This window comes from Bubalus kerabau, chromosome 12 (assembly GCF_029407905.1).
Source record: "Bubalus kerabau isolate K-KA32 ecotype Philippines breed swamp buffalo chromosome 12, PCC_UOA_SB_1v2, whole genome shotgun sequence".
In the NCBI taxonomy this organism is placed as follows: Eukaryota; Metazoa; Chordata; class Mammalia; order Artiodactyla; family Bovidae; genus Bubalus; species Bubalus kerabau.
Window position 1 is genome coordinate 88,168,283 of NC_073635.1, and position 20,850 is coordinate 88,189,132.

Below are 20,850 nucleotides of genomic sequence, written 5' to 3' on the forward strand. Positions count from 1 at the left end.
GGGAAAACTGAGAGTGCTATGGTCTCTGCTCTGTAAGAAAGTGTTTTCTCGGAACCTGGAAGGGTCCATTTTTTCTGCCTCATTTGCATCAGAGTTCTCTGTGGTTCATTCATTCAACAAATGTTTTTTGTATGTGTACCAAGTTCCAGACTCTGCATTAGGCACTAGGAAAGGTAGGGACATTACAGCGAGGTAGGTGGGGTACAAATGTGAGAAGGACTAATTCTAAGTGGATATCTTGGGAGAAGAATTAGGAAAACCTTAGTGAGGAAAAGGCTTCTGTTTTCACCCCTAGTATGGCAAGTCCCGTGTATTGTTCCTTTGATTTTTTTAAATTGAAGTATAATTAATTTATGCAGTGTTTTGTTGATTTCAGGTATACAGCAAAGTGATTCAGTTATGTATATATATAGATTCCCTTTCAGGTTTGTTTCCATTATAGGCTATTACAAGAAATTGAATTTAATTCCCTATGCTGTACAGTAGGTCCTTGTTTCTAACCTATTTTAGGGTGCCTTTTCCTCTACATCTTCTCCAGCATTTGTAGATTTTTAAATTATGGCCATTCTGACCGCTGGGGGTGTGATACCTCATTGTGGTATTTAATCATAGCACATGTTCTGATAGACTATTAGGTATCAATATAATCTATTTTCAGCTCAATGAATTGATCTACGAATACAAGAAATATTATTAAGTTGTTTCACATTTAAATTCCCAAATCATGCATTCATTAAATGTCTAGCTCTGAGAACATTTTCTTCTCTCTAATTTTCTGGAATCTAATTTTCTGGAATTTTTTCAGGAACTCACCACACTATTGATAATACAATATAAGAAAAAATCAAATGAGGAAATTTATTTTTTTACATAGCAGAACCCTAGTATAGTTCTATTCAGATTCCTATTGAAAAATAAGCAGATTAATTAATGACATGCTATTTTAATGTACTTCTTATAATAATATCGCAGTCTATGTTTAAAAGTAGTGTGGTTAGAGGTCTTCAGGTTAACAGTTTTGAGAACATTTTGGGGGGCACAAAAAAAATGAAGCAGAAGAAAGCAATTTTGAGCTTGGAAAGTGCACATTAAATGAATTTTTCCCCTCAAAACTTTTTAACTTAAGCGACATCTCCATTTTAGAGCTAAAGAAACTAAGATTCAGATAATTTAAGTGACTCAAGGAAGAATACACAGAACCAGCATCTGATTCCAGAACGTTTCAAAGGTTGTTTGAAAGTTAAACTTAAAGATTCAGTATTATTATATTATACATTTCCTAAGCTTTAATTGGTACCTTCTTATGGGTGTATTTTTTTTGTATTTCTCTTATGATACAGTATTATTTATTTATTTATATTATTTATTCTATTAAATACAGAAGCAATAAACCTTTAATAAATTTGATATGCCATTGTTTTTTTCATAGTGAAGTTTTTCAGCAAATCCATTTGTTTAATATAAATAAGTGAGTTGGCGAGTGCAGGTGTATCCTCCTCCCTGTAAAGTGGAGGCAGGCCTTCTATTGCACTTTGTTCTGTTCGGCTTCACAGACATTGCATTGTTTACAAATTAAAGTTTTGGGACAACCCTTCATCAAGCATGCTTTACTGGAGCCATTTTTCCAGCAGCATTTGCTCAGCTCACGTCTTTCTGTCGTGTTTTAGTAATTCTCACGCACCATGCTTGTTTGTTATTGTCGTATTTGTTATGATGGTCTGTGATCAGTGAGCATTAATATTACTGCTAAGACTTGCTGAAGGCCCAGACGCTGTTCAGCGTATTTTTAGCAGTAAAGTTGTTTTTAATTATGTACATTTCTTTAGACATAATGCTATTGCACACTTAATAGAGTGCAGTGTAGCGTATGCGTAACATTTCTCGGTGAATCCCCTGCATTCACCAAGAAGTTTGGTCTGGGGAACCAAAAGATGCATGTGACTAGCTTTATTGCCATATTCCTGTTCCTGCCTTGGTCTGGAACTAAACTCAAAGTATCTCCAGTGTGCCTGCCCCAGGGTGATTAAAAGGAGGTGTTAAAAAAGGAATAGGAAGAATTAATGTATTTGAAAATATGTATCAGGTCACTTTAGATAAGAGTCAGTTGAGTTCTTCTGATGACAACTGACCAGGAAGAAGCTCAGCTTTACGATAATGAGTCTGCAGATGCAAAGCCCCACGAGTGCTGACTTCGAGCATGGTTCCATTTAGCCTTCTGCTAACAATCAATAGTGGCTACAATTTCTGGAGTTGCTCCTGTAACCCGGATGTTCCTTTATGATCACTAGCTCTTGCAGCACCTTCTCAGAAAGTTGAGGGACATCTAGAAACCTTTCTGGGGCTACATGGCAATTCACATGCAAATCCATTGGGTCCCAAAGTGGCACTTTTGTGCCATTCTCTTTCTTTCTCTGGCACCTTAGCCAGTGCTCTGAAGTCTGTGATGTTTTCAGTATCTCTTTGTTGTTGTTCAGCGGCTAAGTCGTGTCTGACTCTTTGTGACCTCATGAACTGCAGCCACCAGGCTTCCCTGTCCTTCACCATCTTCTAGAGTTTGATCAAACTCATGCCCATCGAATCAGTGATGCCATCCAACCCTCTCATCCTCTGTCACCCTCTTTTCTTCCTGCCCTCAATCTTTCCCAGCATCAAGGTCTTTTCCAGTGAGTCAGTTCTTCACATCAGGTGGCCGAAGTATTAGAGCTTCAGCTTCAGCATCAGTCCTTCCAGTGAATATTCAGGACTGATCTCCTTTAGGGTGGACTGGTTTGATCTCCTTGCAGTCCAAGGGACTCTCAAGAGTCTTCTCCAGTGCCACATTTCTAAGACATCAGTTCTTCGGTGCTCAGCCTCCTTTGTGGCCCGTATCTCTAGGCTTTGTGTTTAATCCTGGATAAGGAGAACTCTTTGAAAAAGACCTTTATTTCAGTAGTGTTTGTGTGTTTCAATCTGACATTAGCAGACTGTGATGCAGAATATGGCCAGAAAACTAGCCAATACGTTTATTGTTGACCAACCCCTAAATATTGGCGATTTACGTTAAAGGAGATTTTAGGTATGAATTAAACTCATTAAAATGTTGAATTTATTTTTTGGGTTTTTTTGTTTGTTTGTTTGTTTACTTTACAATATTGTATTGGTTTTGCCATACATCAACATGAATCTGCCACGGGTATACACATGTTCCCCATCCTGAACCCCCCTCCCACCTCCCTTGAATTTATTTTTTGAACCCCTGTCGCACTGAATGACAGAATCCGTAAAAGAAATACGGTCGAAAGAGAAAGTGTTTTTGTTATCTGTATGAAAATAATGTCTCCATGCCTGTGAAGTAAGTGCCAGCTCTATTAGCTTAAAACCTATGACACAGAGTTTGATTGAAATCTCAGTGAGAACCCAGAGAGATGGAAAGGTGTTTGGTTTCTTAAGGAAACAGTAATCCTCCCAGAAGATCGCCCAGGCGGCTCCAGTGGCAAAGAACCCGCCTGCTGCTGCAGGAGACGTAAGAGACGTGGGTTCCATCCCTGGTTCAGGAAGATTCCCTGGAGGAGGGCATGGCAGCCCACTCTAACATTCTTGCCTGGATAAACCCATGGACGAGAGGAGCCTGGTGGGCTGCAGTCCATAGAGTTGCAAAGAGTCGGACACGACTAAGCAACTGAGCCGGCACGCAAACATCAAGGACCTTTTGGTGTGGGATGGGTCAAATGCCTCATGAGGCAGATGTCTAAAGGACATTTTGGTGTTTTCTTTTTTGTTGTTGTTTTAATTTATTTTAATTTGGGGTATATTTTCTTTGAGCTTCCCTGGTGGCTCAGCAGTAAAGAATCTGCCTGCCACTGAAGGAGACATGGGTTTGAACCCTGGGTAGGAAAGATCCCCTGGAGAAGGAAGTGGCAATCCATTCCGATATTCTTGCCTGGGAAATCCCATGGACAAGGGAGCCTGGTGGGCTACAGCCCACAGGCTCGAGAAAGAGTTGAATGCTACTGAGCAACTAAAACACCACCAACAACAAATAGTTTCTTCACAGTGTTGTGTTAGTTTCAGCTGTGCAGAATGAATCAGCTGTAAGGAGGCATGTGTCCCCTGCCTCTTGAGCCTCGCTCCCACTAAAGGACACTTTGGACAGAAACAAATGTCCTTTAAGGTATAATGGTATGATATATGTCATGCATATGTGTGTGTGTGGAAATTGATGTGGAAATCAGTTAATGGATTCTGTATGCCATCATCTGTCTCCACGTTCGAATCACCCGGAAAACTTCTAAAATCTATCAATGCCAGGCCACACTCTGATTTAATTGGTGTGGGGTCAGACCCAGACATCAGCCTTTTTTAAAAGCGCCTGGTTAATTCCAGTGTTCAGTAGGATTTTGAATCCCCGTCTGACGCCTGGGGCTCTGCCTTCAGCTGGAGTCAGCTTTAATTAATCTCCACTTTAATTCCTTGATGCATATGTCATGCTTTATTATATTTTTGCTTCAGATAAATTTCACTGAGTAATAAAAATAAAGGGAGAACAGTTGGTGAAAATTTACTCAAGAAATTAAGTTTGTCATTAATACAAATGATGGGCCATCTGGATAAGCAATAATGGCCTGTTACTAAAGAGTGTTTTCAAAGGGTGCATGGTTTTTATTATTAATCCGCTCCACAATGGCACCTAACGCACAAAGCATGTATTTTAATCAGAGAAGGTGCATGCTAATTAAACAGTTCTTAATAATTGTTCATTATCATTTATGAAAACCCACCTTTTACCTACATTAACATCTACTCCAGGGAATACTGGGGGGTTTTAATGAAAGTCAAACACAGTTCCGTGGATAGAGTTGAAAAATAAAAATAATGACTGTTTGCATGACGTCAGTGATAGGCTCATTACTGATGCAGATTTATGCTTCTAGATACGCAAAGTACTTTGCCTTTGCAAGTCTCTGTGTCTGTCTGTCTCTGACGGTGTTTAACACACGCATGCATGTGCACGCGTAACACAGACAGCTCAGTGAGGACAAACCAAGAGCGTGCAGGTTCGCGTCCTGGTTCTGGCCACCGTCCCGTTAGTGGCATGCATTTTTTTCTCTTTTCAGCGAGGGGCCTGCCTCAGGGCAATGTGTCCACAGCCGTCCCCCGAGCTGCCTGTCCTGGTGGTTCTGAAGTCCATGCTGTTAGCACTTCTTTTATATTTTAACCTTGGCTGAAACAGTGAGTGCGACCAACAATTTAGAATAGGGAAAGGAAAACTGTTCTGGTGAAAATGTTTGTATGCATGACTTCAAAATGAGTTTGAAAAGCATCTACTTCTAACCCCGTGTGCTCGCTGTGATTTCCTTAAATGCATCGCTCAGCGCTGTTAGAAATCCAGGCCCACATTCGGTTTCAGGAAGCGCCTCTGTTAAAAAGGCTGCAAGTCAGAAATCACAGGCTATTCAGCAGTACGTATCTAACTGGAGTTTTCCTGGGGATTTTAATAAATTTTTTTTTCTCCCCAGAATACAAAGAACACAGTGTACAATTAAAAGTTCCGATATATGGGAACTTTTAATATATATGGTGGGACTGTCACCGAGTCCCACCCAACACTGCAGCTTCAAAACGGTAACACTCGGGACAGAAGCTGTATGTTTTATGAATCATTTTGACCAGGAGAGCATTCATTTGGCTTCCTCTATTTAGAAGTGCAATCCAAATCTTTTTTTTTGTTGTTACCCAAAGTTTGGTAGATTATTTTAGACTTTCCTTCCTGGGGTTAAAAAAAAAAAAGGTAGGGGAAAAAAAGACTGAAAACCCTTTTTGCAGCTCTTTCTAAGGACGGTGGCTTTCTCCACATTCTCATTTGGTATTGTCATTCTTTCTAAACAGTGGATCAATTTGCTGAAATCCATATTCAGTTCAGTAAAATGTTAGGAAGCAAAACCAATTAAAATGTCTAGTTTTTATTATAAAAGCATTTGAGTCAGTTCAAACACTGCAGCCAGGTGTACATATAGAGGTGGTCAGCTATAAACAGTCAGGAGCAAGAGAATTTAGTCAGCTGTCACCAAAAGTAATTTTTATAACAGAGCTGAAGTCTATTCTGAATGCAAAACGATAAGAGAACTATCGTATAATTTATACATATCATATATTATATAATTTATATAAAATTATTATATTAAATGTTTGAGAAATCTACATCTACCTAAGTCTTTTTAACTCGAGCATCGCAAAATGAGGGCAAGGATAAGTCTCACTTAATTGGGATGTCACTTCTACAGCAGAGAATCAGCCATTGCTGGGCTTATTTCAGAATCCTTTATCAGACTTCTTTTTATTTTTTCATGCAGTCATGGACATCATGTTATTTTTCATAGCTTCTCCATTTAAGTCTTGGGTGATCTATTCCCCAAATATATAACATTCAGGCACACCTTCTGTAACTGCTTTTAAATCAAACTGCTGAGATGCAGGATCTATTTGTGTTGTCTTAGATGATTCAATGCATATTTGAATGTCAAAAAGTTTGAAAAATTTCAATTGTGTATATCATCTAATCAACGTGAATCTTTTCCAATGGCTTCATTTCATAATGGAGCCATTTATTTTCTGTACATTTACTGTAAATATTTCACTTCAAATTGAAGAAATTTCTTTTATAGCATTTATTAACCTTTGGTACAGAAATTATCTCAGGACAAAAGGAGTTTATCACATTATTAGTTTTGAGGAACACCTCAAATTATTATTTTTTTAAGTAAAGTGAAGTATTTTTTAATTTTTGTGTTTTTTACTCTGTCAACAATTTTCAGAAATTTCTGTTACTCGTTTATGATTATAATGACCATGATAAGAAAATATATTCCTTTCACGGTGAGCTCCTGTTGTGGACAGATGCTGCATAGTTTTACAGAGAAAAATTTGTCTTTCCCGAATCATTCCCAGAGATTTATACCACATGGAAAAGATGAACATAGATCTTGATGTATTGATATCACTTAGTTTTGATGGGACAAGTCAGGGGGATGAATGTGCTAGACTGTATCAGCTACAGTCGGGGCTTCCCTGGTAGCTCAGCTGGTAAAGAATCTGCCTGCAATGCAGGAGACCCCGGTTCGATTGCCTGGGTCAGGAAGGTCTGCTGGAGAAGGGATAGGCTACCCACTGCAGTATTCTTGGGCTTCGCTGGTGACTCAGATGGTAAAGAGTCCGCCCGCAATGCAGGAGACCTGGGTTGGATCCCTGGGTTGGGAAGATCTCCTGTAGAAGAGAACAGCTACCCGCTCCAGTATTCTGGCCTGGAGAATTCCATGGACTGTATAGTCCATGGCGTTGCAAAGAGTCGGACATGACTGAGCAACTTTCACTTCACAATTGTATCAGGATTGTATCAGGAAAGAAATATGTTTCAGATGATATTTAAATTCTGAATTCCGTACCTTCCTTTCCCAGCTCTCATATGCAGATTTATGGGTCTGTATCTGTATTCAAAATGTTTTTGCCTTAACAACCAAGAGTGGAAACTTCGTTCTATATGGTACGTTCTCAAATAAAGCAACTATATTTTTAATATGTTTATATTCAGAGAATTGATCTGAAAGTTGTGAGTTAATTTAGGAAACAGTTTTAAATTTAAAACCCTTCCAGCTTTGCATATATCTCATGAGATGTAGTCATCAAGAGGAAGAGAGAAAAGGCTCTGGTTATCTACTGGCCAAATCAGAGAGAAAGAAGAAAATTCAAGAAATTTCAGAGATCCCAGATGGAGTGGTAGAAGAAAGAGGTGATGTTCCAAGTCTGGACGAATTCTCTCTCAAGTTATTTCAATTTTAAAATGATTTCCAAGACAGCAGCGGTCATTCTTACTTTACTTGTAACTCTTCGGGGAGGGGCTTATAAAAAGCCTTGTTTAATCAATTACATACAAGCATGAGGCTGGGCACGCAGCTGCCCACGAACGTATGCCGCGGGCCCCTCCCTCTGCCCCTCTCGCGAGGCCACAGCTGAATACCCCAAGCCAGGCCCCAGTGCCCACTGGCCCCTCCAGGCCCCTGTGCCTGCTGCCTTCAGACATCAGCCAGGGCTGGGGCAATCCAGGGGATCTTCAGACAGACACACTTTTAAAAAATATTTTTTTATTTCAAACTATTAATTGAGAATAAGGGAGATATTAATAGCAATTTTCCCTCTTTCTTGTTAATTCTTTTTTAAAGGTCTTATTTTGTACTTGAAGCAATAGGGAAGCTTATCCAGTCTATAGACATTCAGTTCAGTTCAGTTTAGTTCAGTTGCTCAGTTGTGTCCGACTCTTTGTGACCCCGTGAATCGCAGCACGCCAGGCCTGTCCATCACCAGCTCCCGGAGTTCACTCAGACTCACGTCCATCGGGTCAGTGATGCCATCCAGCCATCTCATCCTCTGTCGTCCCCTTTTCCTCCCGCCCCCAATCCCTCCCAGCATCAGAGTCTTTTCCAATGAGTCAACTCTTCGCATGAGGTGGCCAAAGTACTGCAGTTTCAGCTTTACAGACATTCACTTATCATCAAATTTACTGAAACCATTTTTTACTGTGAAGCAGAGGTGCAAGAAACGCTGCTGGAAACAGGGCGGTCGCCCTAGACCGTCATTTTTAACCCTGTTTTTGTTTTTGGGTTTTTTTTTACCTCAGAAATGAGGAGGCAAAAATTGCTCCTCCTTTCTCTGGTTTCGCATTAAAATGGAGCTTTTATCTTCACTTGTTGACAAGGGCCCACATATAATTTCATTTTGGAAATATATATTTTAAATACTGAAGTATATTTTAGACCCCAAATTTGTAAGTTAATGTTGGAATTATACTTCTTGTTGTTTTTAACATACTCATTTTAAATTGCATAATCAGACCATATAAATTCAACAACATCCGGTGAAGCTCTCAACTTTGGCTTCTCAGGGCCGACTGGATGGCTAATTGGTGCTGACTGTTCTTGAGTCAGCACTTGGCCCGTCTGAAACGGGGACTGGAACGACGCATGTGCCTGCCGAATCACCTGTGAATTGTTTTCTTTTTCCCCACAACAGCTCTGTGTCAACATGACCAATGAGAAGCTGCACCGCTACATCAACGAAGTGCTTTTTCTACAGGAGCAAGCAGAATGTGTACAAGAGGGAGTTTCCATGGAAACGGCTTATTCTCTTGGTAACCAGACTGGAGTTTTGGATTTTTTTTTCCAGGTATTCATATAATATAATTGGATACTTCACAGGATGCATGAATTTCAAAGTACTGGAGACATAGAATTTTCTTTCAAGAAAATTTATAAGAGACTTGATGATTTCTAATTCATTTATAATCATTCAGGGTCAGTTGAGGAGCATACAATCTTTCTCTGAAAGGGTGCTTGAAGGATTACCAATTGATTGAAAGAACAAGAAATAATCAGATCATTTTGTTATGAAAATATTCAACAGCAGTTATATCATTAAAACTCTCCTTTTGGAATAGTTACAATACCCGTTGTACAAATATACTATTTTATAAATAGTACCAAGACTGAGGGGCTTCCCTGGTGGCTCATCTGGTAAAGAATCTGCCTGCAATGCAGGAGACCCTGGTTCAATTCCTGGGTCAGGAGGATCTGCTGGAGAAGGGATAAGCTACCCACTCCAGTATTCCTGGGCTTCCCTGGTGGCTCAGCTGGTAAAGAATCTGCCTGCAATGCGGAACACCTGGGTTCCATTCCTGGGTTGGGAATAGCCCGTGGAGAAAGGAATGGCTACCCACTCCAGTATTGTGGCCTGGAGAATTCCATGGACAGAGAAGCCCAGTGGGCTACAGTCCATGGGATTGCAAAGAGTCAGACACAACTGAATAACTTTCACTTCCAAACGAGCAAGATCATAAAATAAATTCTAAAAATCTTGTTTATCTCCAAATTTCTGAGTCTGAATATGGAAAATTTTGGCAGGAAAAAAAATGTGTATACATACATGCCATATAATCTTAGTACTTCTGTGGGTGTTTATGCTTATCTTTATTGTTTGTACCTTATAAAGCAAGAATCTTTGCCTCCATGTCACCATCATAAAAATGAAAATCTCTCATATAAACAGCAATCTGTGTCTACTAACATAAGGCATTATACAGATTTGCAAATAATATTTTTAAAACACTTTAACATTGTTTAAAACGAATGCCATTTCACTGTTGGAAAGAGTAATATATGGCTTTCTACCCTTTATTTTTTATCTGTGTACTTATAAATTATTTTATTTTATTCATTTTCCTCTTAATAACATGCAAAGTGTTCTCCTTCCTGTTGCTAACTCGGCAGTGTGCTGTGCTTTAATCACAGAAGTCCTTCTCTTCCAGAAAGCCTCCTCTCACAGTGACGCATGTAATATATAGTCTAACTCTTCATTTAAAAATGGGTTGACAATACATATACTCAACATATACATATACATACGTTTAAGTTAACATATACTTAACCATATGTGGAAAGCCTTGGGTACCACTGCCCTCCTCCTCACTTGCTGCTGTGTCCTTGGCTGCTAAACAGTGGTCAGTGGAACAAAATTATTTATCTCTTTGGTTACTCTCATCCTTGGGGGTCATCTTTGGAATGGTTATCTCAGTGGAACCCTCATCATTCAGTTCAGTTCAGTTCAGTTCAGTTCAGTCGCTCAGTCGTGTCCGACTTTTTCTGATCCCATGAATTGCAGCATGCCAGGCCTCCCTGTCCATCACCAACTCCCTGACTTCACCGAGACTTACGTCCATCGAGTCGGTGATGCCATTCAGCCGTCTCATCCTCTGTCGTCCCCTTCTCCTCCTGCCCCCAATCCCTCCCAGCATCAGAGTCTTTTCCAGTGAGTCAACTCTTCGCATGAGGTGGCCAAAGTACTGGAGTTTCAGCTTTAGCATCATTCCTTCCAAAGAAATCCCAGGGCTGATCTCCTTCAGAATGGACTGGTTGGATCTCCTTGCAGTCCAAGGGACTCTCAAGAGTCTTCTCCAACACCACAGTTCAAAAGCATCAATTCTTCGGCACTCAGCCTTCTTCACACTTCAACTCTCACATCCATACATGACCACAGGAAAAACCATAGCCTTGACTAGACGGACCTTTGTTGGCAAAGTAATGTCTCTCCTTTTGAATATGCTATCTAGGTTGGTCATAACTTTCTTTCCAAGGAGTAAGCGTCTTTTAATTTCATGGCTGCAGTCACCATCTGTAGTGATTTTGGAGCCCAAAAAAATGAAGTCTGACACTGTTTCCACTGTTTCCCCATCTATTTCCCATGAAGTGATGGGACCGGATGCCATGATCGTTTTCTGAATGTTGAGCTTTAAGCCAGCTTTTTCACTCTCCACTTTCACTTTCATCAAGAGGCTTTTTAGTTCCTTTTCACTTTCTGCCATAAGGGTCTGGAAATGACAGTCGGGATTTCTGCTGCTACTTCTCTTTGATCTCTGCAAAGTGCAACGAAAAGACATACCAAGTACAGAGTGAAAGTTGCATTTTTACATAAATATGTAGGTCTGTGGGCTTCCCAGGTGGCACTAGTTCTAATGAACCCACCTGCCAATGCAGAAGAATTGAGAGACACAGGTTCGATCCCTGCATCAGGAAGATCCCCTGGAGGAGGGCATGGCAACCCTCTCCAGTATTCTTGCCTGGAAAATTCCATGTTTAGAGGAGCCTGGCAGGCTACAGTCCCTGGAGTTGAAGAGTCAGACACGACTGAAGTGACTTAGCAGGCAGGCACATGTATAGGTCTATATACCAGAAAGAAAAAATACAACTTTTCTGTGGTTGGAAATTCTATTTTTCTTAAGATGAGAATATATATTTGAACAACGCCCATGTTTTCAGGATGTCAAAGCACGCTATTTTATTTATTTATTAATTCCTGATCAAAAAATACTACTGAGGGCCAACATTACATCAGAGGTTTGCTAGGTGGTGGGGACACAGTGAAGAACAAAAATAGACGTGTATTGAAAGGCAAACTCATGTTCTGAGTGATCGTATTAACATGATGAGGCTGCAAATGGTATGTGTGAACAATAACGAAAAGAGCAGACTGAGGAATGGAAGGGAAAAACAACTGTCTTTTTAACTTTCAGAAGCCTTCTGGATTTCTCTCTTTACTGGACGAAGAAAGTCAAATGATTTGGTCAGTGGAACCAAGTCTTCCCAAAAAGCTCCACGGTCTGCTAGAATCCTCAAACACAAATGCGGTCTACTCCCCTGGGAAGGATGGAAATGGGAACCTCGCCCTCCGAGACCAAGGTGCAGCTTTCATCGTCGTGCACTACGCAGGCCGGGTGAGTTCACAGGACTGAGCACTCGTGGACCGAAGGCCTTAAGGGCAACCCTTTAAGATCTTGACATTGTAGAGTTTTGGTCACTGATACTGGGCGAACAACCCACAAGCTCTTTCTTCCCTGAGCTGTTTCCTTTCTGCCTGATAAGGACTAGGCATCTTCAGAACATGGGTGATGAAGCGTGCAGTAGAATTCTTTTCATAATGTTGCCAGATTTGTAACTTGGGAGGTCCCAGGGGGCGCAGTGGTAAAGAATCCACCTGCCAGTTCAGAAGATGCAGGAGACTCAAGTTTGACCCCTGGAGGAAGAAATGGCAACCCACTCCATGCAGCTGAAAAGAGTCAGACACGACTGAAGTGACTTAGCAGTCAGGCACACGTATAGGTCTATGTACCAGAAAGAAAAAATACAACTTTTCTGCTGTTGAAAATTCTAAACTACATACTTTCCCAGGCAAGTATTCTTGCCTGGGAAATCCCATGGACACAGGACTGACTATATAGACTGACTGTCTACAGTCCATGGGGTCCCAAAGAATGGGACATGACTGAGTGACTGAGCTTGCATGCCAGATTTGTAACAATATGAGCAAAAGAGAGCTGGATTTAATACAGAAGGTCTGCTGTGAACTTCGGGATATTTTCAAAATCCACCTGGACACCTGAGTTTACTTACCCTCAAAGTAGTTGTTGCTGTTGTTCAGTCGCTCAGTCGTGTCCGACTCTTTGCGACCCCATGAACCACAGTACGCCAGGCCTCCCTGTCCTTCACTATCTTCTGGAGTTTGCTCAAACTCATGTCCACTGAGTCAGTGATGCCATCCAACCATGTTGTCCCCTCTGTCGTCCCCTTCTCCTCTTGCCCTCAAGCGTTCCCAGCATCAGGGTCTTTTCCAATAGTTGTTAGTATGAAATTACTTTTCCTGAAGCATGTCTACCTAGGAGAGTTGCTCTCAGGTCCCTCTCCATTCCCTACCCAGGTTTGTAAAGCATGCTTCATGCTTCAAATCCTTCACGGACCAACTCTGATCTGTGTAAACCTGTCACACCCCTGAGGCCAGGCTCATGTTGGGCTTCTCCAAGTGGGTCCATCACTTCCTCCAAGGCTCATGTGCCCAGCTCTCCTCTACAAAACCTCTAGGCAGATGCTTTATTCCAGTCCACTCACTGTTTTCCTGCAGCTCTCTATGCACCCCCAGATGAAGCCTCTCACAACTCAAGCTAGAAATACCTTCCTGTCTTCTTCTCAAGGGCCAATTGTATCCATCTTTCCATACTTACCTACACATCCCACTTGGCCTCCAATCCAGCTCCCATCCATAGTGAATTCTTCCACTTCTGAATCTGTAGCCTCCAGGCTTGCCCCCCATGTTTGGGATGTAGTACAAATAACCGTTTGGGGGGGATCCCTGGTTACTCTCTCCCTCTCAGTGTATTTCAGTTCATTTTAACCAGTGGTTACTGGATGCTCCCGTCTGCCACAGCCCAGGTGTTAGCGAACCAGAGACCTCAAATATACCGCGGTCAAGTAAGGAGAGGATAAGTTAACAAATGTTTATGCTATAACTTGCTTAGAGTAATATTGGACTGGAAATGACTCTGAGGGTCTCACCCTGTTGACTGATGGGAGGTTGTTACAGGCCAACCAAGAAGGGAAATGCTAGAGAAGAAGGCAGCTTGGAAGCTGCCTTGGAAGCAGCTCAGTTTCAGATATTTTGAATTGGAGAGTTTTCAATGGAAACCCCCAGGAGATGCTGAAAATGATGCTGGGAGGTTGGTTGTTTTTAGAAACAGTCATATTTTGGAAAATGTGTATCTGATAATTGAACGTGGAGAAGAGGGAGAAAGATATTAGTAGGAAAGGAGAGTATCACGGAAACCAAGAGGGAAGCAGAGGTCAGGGCCAACAGGAAGTGTGCCTGGACAGGGTGGTTAGGCAGGAACACCTGGGGAAGTTCTAGTGCGATGGCTCGGATGTGGGGAGGAAGGCAGTGGATGATCTTATATAATGAATGGATATTCTCAGAAATTATGAACTATCTTTGTATTTGAGATATTTAGCCATTAAAATTTTTATAACACTGACAATCTTTTAGTCCTGTGTTTAGATTTTTGGTCTATATTTTCTTTACATTGAGAATTTATTACAGAACATAGAAACAAAGATACTTGCATAATAAAATACCATTAGAAAGTTAGGAAACTTTTCATTTCAAGAAAACTTTTTGCATCAGAAAAAAAAATGTTGAGGTTTAGTTCCTTTACAATGTTTAGTTTCAAGTGTGCAATAAAGTGATTCAGTTTCACATAAGAATATTTATGTGTGTGTATATACACATGCACACATATATTCTTTTTCAGATTCTTCTCCATTGTAGGTTATTCCGAGGTGCTGAGTATAGTTCGCTGTGCTATACAGTGGGATCTTGTTTATCTTTCACGTGTGGTTTATCTTTCTGCTCATCCCAAATTCCTGATTTATCCCTCTGCCCTTTTCGGCTTTGATGACCATAGTTTGTTTTCTACGTCTGTGAGTCTGTCTTTCTGTTTTGCAAATAAGTTCATCCTGTGATATTTGTCTTTTTCTCACTTACTTCGCTCAGTATGATAATCTCTAAGTCCATCTGTATTACTGCAAATGGCGTTATTTCGTTCTTTTCATGGCTGAGTGATATTCCATTGTGTATATGTACCACATCTTTTTCATCCATTATTCTGTTGATGGATGTTCTATTAAGCAACTATCTTTGTTTCTATATTCTTTCATATCCCCATTGCCTGGGAAAGTGTCTGGCACGTAAAAGATATCAATACATATTTGATGAATAAATGAATTATTTGATGATTTAAAAAATAATTTATTGAATTCATAGGATTTAGTTGAAAACTTATTTTTCTGCAAGTTTCATCTTCAGTAACTATACACCTGACCCTCCTGACCTGCCTTGTAAGTCTGTTTGTGTTGTATCTTGGGGATATACTAGATGTTCCGTAAATGCTAATTGCATTAAACTGAATGGTACCAAGCTTTGGAATAATATTTTGCTTGCTAATTAGTTTATGTTTGCATTCAAAAAGTATTACACAAACACTTAATAAAATTTCAGTTGTTTTAAGAAAATCTGGGGGAAAGCAAGGAAGAGCAATCACCGAGCTCTGAGAGCAATAAAGCAAAGCAGAGAAAGCCCATTGATTAATTGCCACATAGCTAAGACCCTGTGGAATCACAAAATTTCCTGTAAAAGCACCTTTATACTTTAAAGCAGGATTTTCCATAATTGGAGTCAATTTTGTGGTTTTATGAAAGTCTTTCATTTCACTGAGATGTACTGATGAGTCTTAGCCCAAGGACTCCCTGAGGACTATTCACATGTTGAAGCATAGAGTCTATGTAATTTGTGGCAGTATGTCAAGCCATATGCCATTCCAATCATCAGATGTAGCTTCGTACACTTCAATTCTGAGGCATTGCATTTTCAAGGAAAGCAGCACATTTCTGCATCTTGTAATTCAGAAGTTGTAACAAAGAGCTAATTGGCTTAAAACCAGCAGGCAGGGGTCTATTTTGGATTGTAGGATGAGCAATCCTGACTAGCTCTCTGATGACCGAGTTGATCCCCAGGGAGACTGCCATGGCTTGGGGGGTCGAGGGCTTGATGGGCGTCTCTTCTTTGCCCAGACAGATGTGCTAGAGTCCCTCCCATCACCACTTGTTCCTCCGTGACTCGTTTACCTGGTTTTGTTAGTAGAAGGGTACTGCATCTCACAGGAAGGGCGATCATCACTGCTGGTGATGATTCTGACTCCAGCCGCCCGCCCCCAGGACCCACACATCCGACTGCAGGAGCCCCGACCAGGCTTCTGAATCTCATTTGGAGCAGAGGCTCAGAGGTCTTTTAGAAATGTTTAAGCAACATTATTTAAATTATAGCCGAAGATCTTCCCTAAACACATTTGAATTTTTCATTACTCATAGGAGCATGATGTATTTTCCACTCTCCATTTCAGAAATATTTTAAAGTCAATGGGAAGAGACTGTGCATGAAATATTAACAAGGTCTTGTTAGTGAGCATGAATTTGAATTAAAGAAGCTGTGAGTTGTGTGGGATTTTTTTTAAGCTGTTGTTATTTGTTTTAGCAAATTTTAAACTGTATATGGGGTTACCTGTTTTAGGGATTGCTCTTAAACTTCTGGTGATTTAAATGATGGATAAGCACTAAATCCGGAAGAGCATCTAATTTGGCTTTTAAAATTAAGAATCTTGAAGGAAGGAGGAATTATGATTTGGTGAAAGACATTGGCTCTTAGGAAAGCTGAATTTCTTGAAGGTGATTCCTAAACTTGAAAAGAAATAGTATTTTGAAGTCCCTACACTTTAATGTGAGAAAAGAGGATCAATCAACAGATAGTAAAGCAATCTGAAATAATAAAACTTAAATTCATGAAAATAGAGATCAGGATTAATAGCTGTCAAATATATGACAGGTCCTATAATACCAGGAGATCAGTCCTGGGTGTTCATTGGAAGGACTGATGTTGAAGCTGAAACTCCAATACTTTGGCCACCTGATGCGAAGAGCTGACTCATTTGAAAAGACCCTGATGCTGGGAAAGATTGAGGGCAGGAAGAGAAGGGGATGACAGAGGATGAGATGGTTGGATGGCATCACCAACTCAATAGACATGAGTTTGGGTGGACTTTGGGAGTTGGTGATGGACAGGGAGGCCTGGTGTGCTGCGGTTCACGGGGTCGCAAAGAGTCAGACATGACTGAGCGACTGAACTGAACTGATATGACATGTATTTGATCCTCTTTGGTGTCTACTCAGCAAGTCTTTGTCTGAACTTTGTTGTGATCATTGTTTTTTGGCATGAAGTGATTCATGGGTAAGTGTCCCATTGATGATTCATGGAAATCAAGCTGGTGATGTCTCTTACCTAAGGTGCTGTGTCTGTGTTTCAGCCTCCTTCTCTTTCCAAACACACAAGCAGCGCAGTGGGTGAGAGAGTGCCCCCGTCCCACAGGACAGGCCCTGCTGCTCACCCCTGGAGCCTACAGATGGGATCTGATTTGGAAAAGGGTCTTTGCATGTGTAGTTAAGTCAAGAGTCTTGAGAGGAGAAGATCCTCCTGGATTATCTGTTGAGTCCCAAGCCCAGTGACAAGTGTCCTTATAAGCGTGAGGCAAGGGCGAGTTGAGAGAGGAAATGACTGAAGGAATGCAGCCTGGAGCCTCTAGAAGCTGGAAGAAGCCAGGATGGCAAGCAGGGATGCCTGACTCCAGAGTGGCTGTTGGTTCCAGCAGCTCTGGGAATTAATGCGCCTGTTCCTTGGTTCAGCATTTACAGATTAGAAAAGTAGTGAGGAGTTGTAACTTGTAACACTGTAGTTTTGGTTTTTTTAAACTACATCTGATTCATTTGAAAATGACATCTGCATTTCCCCATGTCTGTCTTTGCTCACGCGGTTTCCTCACCTGGAACACCCCTTTCCTCTTTCTTTCCAAATCTTTCCTGTCTTCCCGAGGCCCCAGTTCTTTCCTCGTCCACGTTTCTCTGCTCTCTCCTCCCTCATCAGCAAGCATGCCTGATGATTGCATAGCCGTTTTCAAGTTGCAAAGTGCCTCTGAAACACTTCCACCCCAATCGTCGGTGTTGATGTTCCAGGGTGGGGGGAAACAGTGTTCTGTGACTTAGCAAATACTGCACCGCTGAGAGTGAGCCTCCTGCGGGTGCCATGACAAGCTCCCTCACACAGCGTGGCTTCAGGCCGTAGAATGTATCCTTCACAGTTCTGTCCGCCAGCGTCTGAGATCAAGTGTCTGCAGGTCGGATCCCTCTCCAGGCTCTGAGAAATATCTGTTCCAGGTCTCTCTCCCCCAGCTTCTGGGGTTGCCAGCAGCTGGCATTCCTTGGCTTGTGGACACAGCACCCAGGTCTCTGCCTCCATCTTCATGAGGTTTTCTCTCTGCCTGGGTCTCTGTGTATCCCTTTCTCTTTATTAAGGACACCAGTCATTGCATACCCCCCTGCCCACCCCACCCCCCATGCAGTAGGACCTCATCATCGTAACTGATTACATCCACAAGGATCTTATTTCCAAAAAAGAGCACATTCTGACATTCTGGTTCTTGGTGGGCATGAATTTTGGGGGGCGTGTCTCACTTTTCTCATTGCTGCCCCCCACCCCCACGTCTTTTTCTCTCTACTGTGGCGTGTGGTGAAGTCTGTATTACCTCACCTCATGGAATCTGCGTTGCGTGATAGATGCTCCAGAGCGCTTGGGGCTCCATTGCTGTGACTTTGCGGAGTACGCTAACCCTCAGCCGGCACATCCGTGGAGTTTGTGATTAAGAGGAACAGAGCTGTGAACCTCAAAAAAACTCGCTTTGATGTTTAAGCGGTCCCGCTTCTCGGCTTGTTGGCTAAGATCAAGTGAAGGTTAAGTGGTAAGCACGAAATCAGTGCAAGGAGGACTGTTGTGCAGCCTTGTGTCAAAGACACCAGTCACGTTTCCCCAGCAAGAGCTGAAGGTCTTTCTATGCAGAATTACCACCATATTTAGCACACTTTTAAACTCATCAATCACAGATATTGAGGTCACGAACGTATTTCAGGAGCCATCTAATCAACTGGCTACACTGAGAATATTGGAGTCCCGACTGACTTTTCTAAATTATTGGCAAATGCCCTGGATTTGTTAGAAAAGATATTTGTTATTTCTTGTATGTTATACATATACTCGTGTTATATAAATCGATGTTTCTATGTGTGTTAGAATATTTGTTTTTATTTATCATGGTATTAATGCAGCTTTAGCAGATGATAAGGAATATGTAACCTCCACAGCCATGGCGTCATCTTTTCTTACACTTCCTGTATCATTTGAAAGCCTTCATTGGAAGGTTAGTGCGGAAAATTGAGATTTTCCTCTATCTGTGGAAACTATAATATTAAAAGAAAAAGTATTTAGAAATCTGTTTCACCTTATGTTGATGTGACATTCTGTTTTTCACTGACTACCTGGTGATTTTTGTGATCAGTAATGCTACCTTGATTAAAGACAATTTTTGTAAAAATTACATTCTTTACCATTTAAGCATTGTGACTAATATTTTAATCAAGCACACACCTGTAAGGTCTTTGAAGTTTTATTGCAGATTTTTAAAGATCCTTTCACTGTTATTTCCCTTAAGAAAATGGAAGCACTCTCTGCAATTTCCATACGTATTCTGAGATGTCATTTTACGGCAGGAGGAAAAGGTATAGCACTTCATATGATGTGCTCGTAGGTGCATCTTTATGAGGGTGGGGCGTGACTGCATTCACCGAGGTTCCTTTCCCAGCCCCCTAAGTCACATCCTAGCGAGATGGATAAAGTTGTAATCCCAGACAGTGGACCCTGGCCCTTATCATCATGTCACTCATTTCCACAAGCCTTTCCGGGAACCCAGTTACTAAAAGATTGCTGATCGGAGTGATGTGGGGGAGAGACTGATTTGTGGCCAGTCTGTAAAATGCGTGATTTTTTTCCCCCTGCTCCTTGAAAAGGATCTACCCCTATTGCGGAATAAATTAAGTGTGAAACATGTCGGGTGAGATTTATGGTGTTGCCCAGACTTCTGAGAAGCGGAGATCTTTATCTCACGGAGGCTGCCATACATTACATTCTGGGTGATACGCGGATGACAGCCAACCTCTTTGCCCTCAGACATATTTACATAACATGTGTGCGGGGGAGGGGGGATGGCTTGGTCCCTTCAATCTCCCCAGGCCACCTGTGTCAGGAGCGTCTTCTGTAGCTTGTTGGCTGGCCTTCACCCCCAGAGATTTGTGGGAGACCCCATGTGCCCAAGACGGCTCTGAAAGTGAACCTTTAAATCAGCAGGAAAAGGAGATGCACTAATCAATAAGGAAGCTTCCTTTTATTTCTCTCCTTCTTTTCTCCAGGCAGAATCCCCAGACATAACAATGAAATCCGTCTGGTCTAAGCCAAACTGTTACTATTAAAGGTTATTTGACCAGGATGTTTTGACCCATACAGAAAGAGCTTAATCTACATCTGCGTTTGTTCACCCCTTGGGCAGACTTTTAGAAAAATAAGAATGAGCTCCGCCGGGCTCCTGGTGCTCCATTTCTTGTGTCAGTATCACCTTTGGTGTAGATTTTTGTAGATTTGATAAATGTTTCCTTATCCAGGGTTTTATTAGGAAGAAAAAAAATGCAGGCTTTTATTTAGGGAATCTCACTGTTCTATTTTTTTTTCCAAAGATTTAACTGGTTCCTTCATCTTCGTGGATGACAGACATTTATAAATAGGAAACTTTAGAATTTCCTTGAATATTGATATCTTATTGTTAGTTGATTGGTATTTTTTTTCTTCTCAAAAGGAACCAAAGAAGCGTGTTCATAAATTTCAGATATGGTAATTTCAATTCAATGCCCATATCCAGATTCTAGATATTTATATAAAAACACTTAACAGTAACACTATCTGCTCCTAGTAACTTATTTTGTTGATTAGTATCTATTGACTTAAAGTGAATCAGAATGAGAC

The 20,850-nt window shown here is 41.2% G+C and overlaps 1 protein-coding gene across 1 annotated transcript in view; it reads left to right on the forward strand.

Annotated features, from left to right (window-relative positions):
• Positions 1-20,850, forward strand: part of MYO16 (myosin XVI) — a 518,261-nt gene that overhangs the window by 345,859 nt on the left and 151,552 nt on the right. The window contains exons 22-23 of the mRNA XM_055543007.1: positions 9,040-9,192; positions 12,092-12,292. Coding sequence (XP_055398982.1) covers positions 9,040-9,192; positions 12,092-12,292 — 354 coding nt within the window. The remainder of the gene's footprint in view (positions 1-9,039; positions 9,193-12,091; positions 12,293-20,850) is intronic.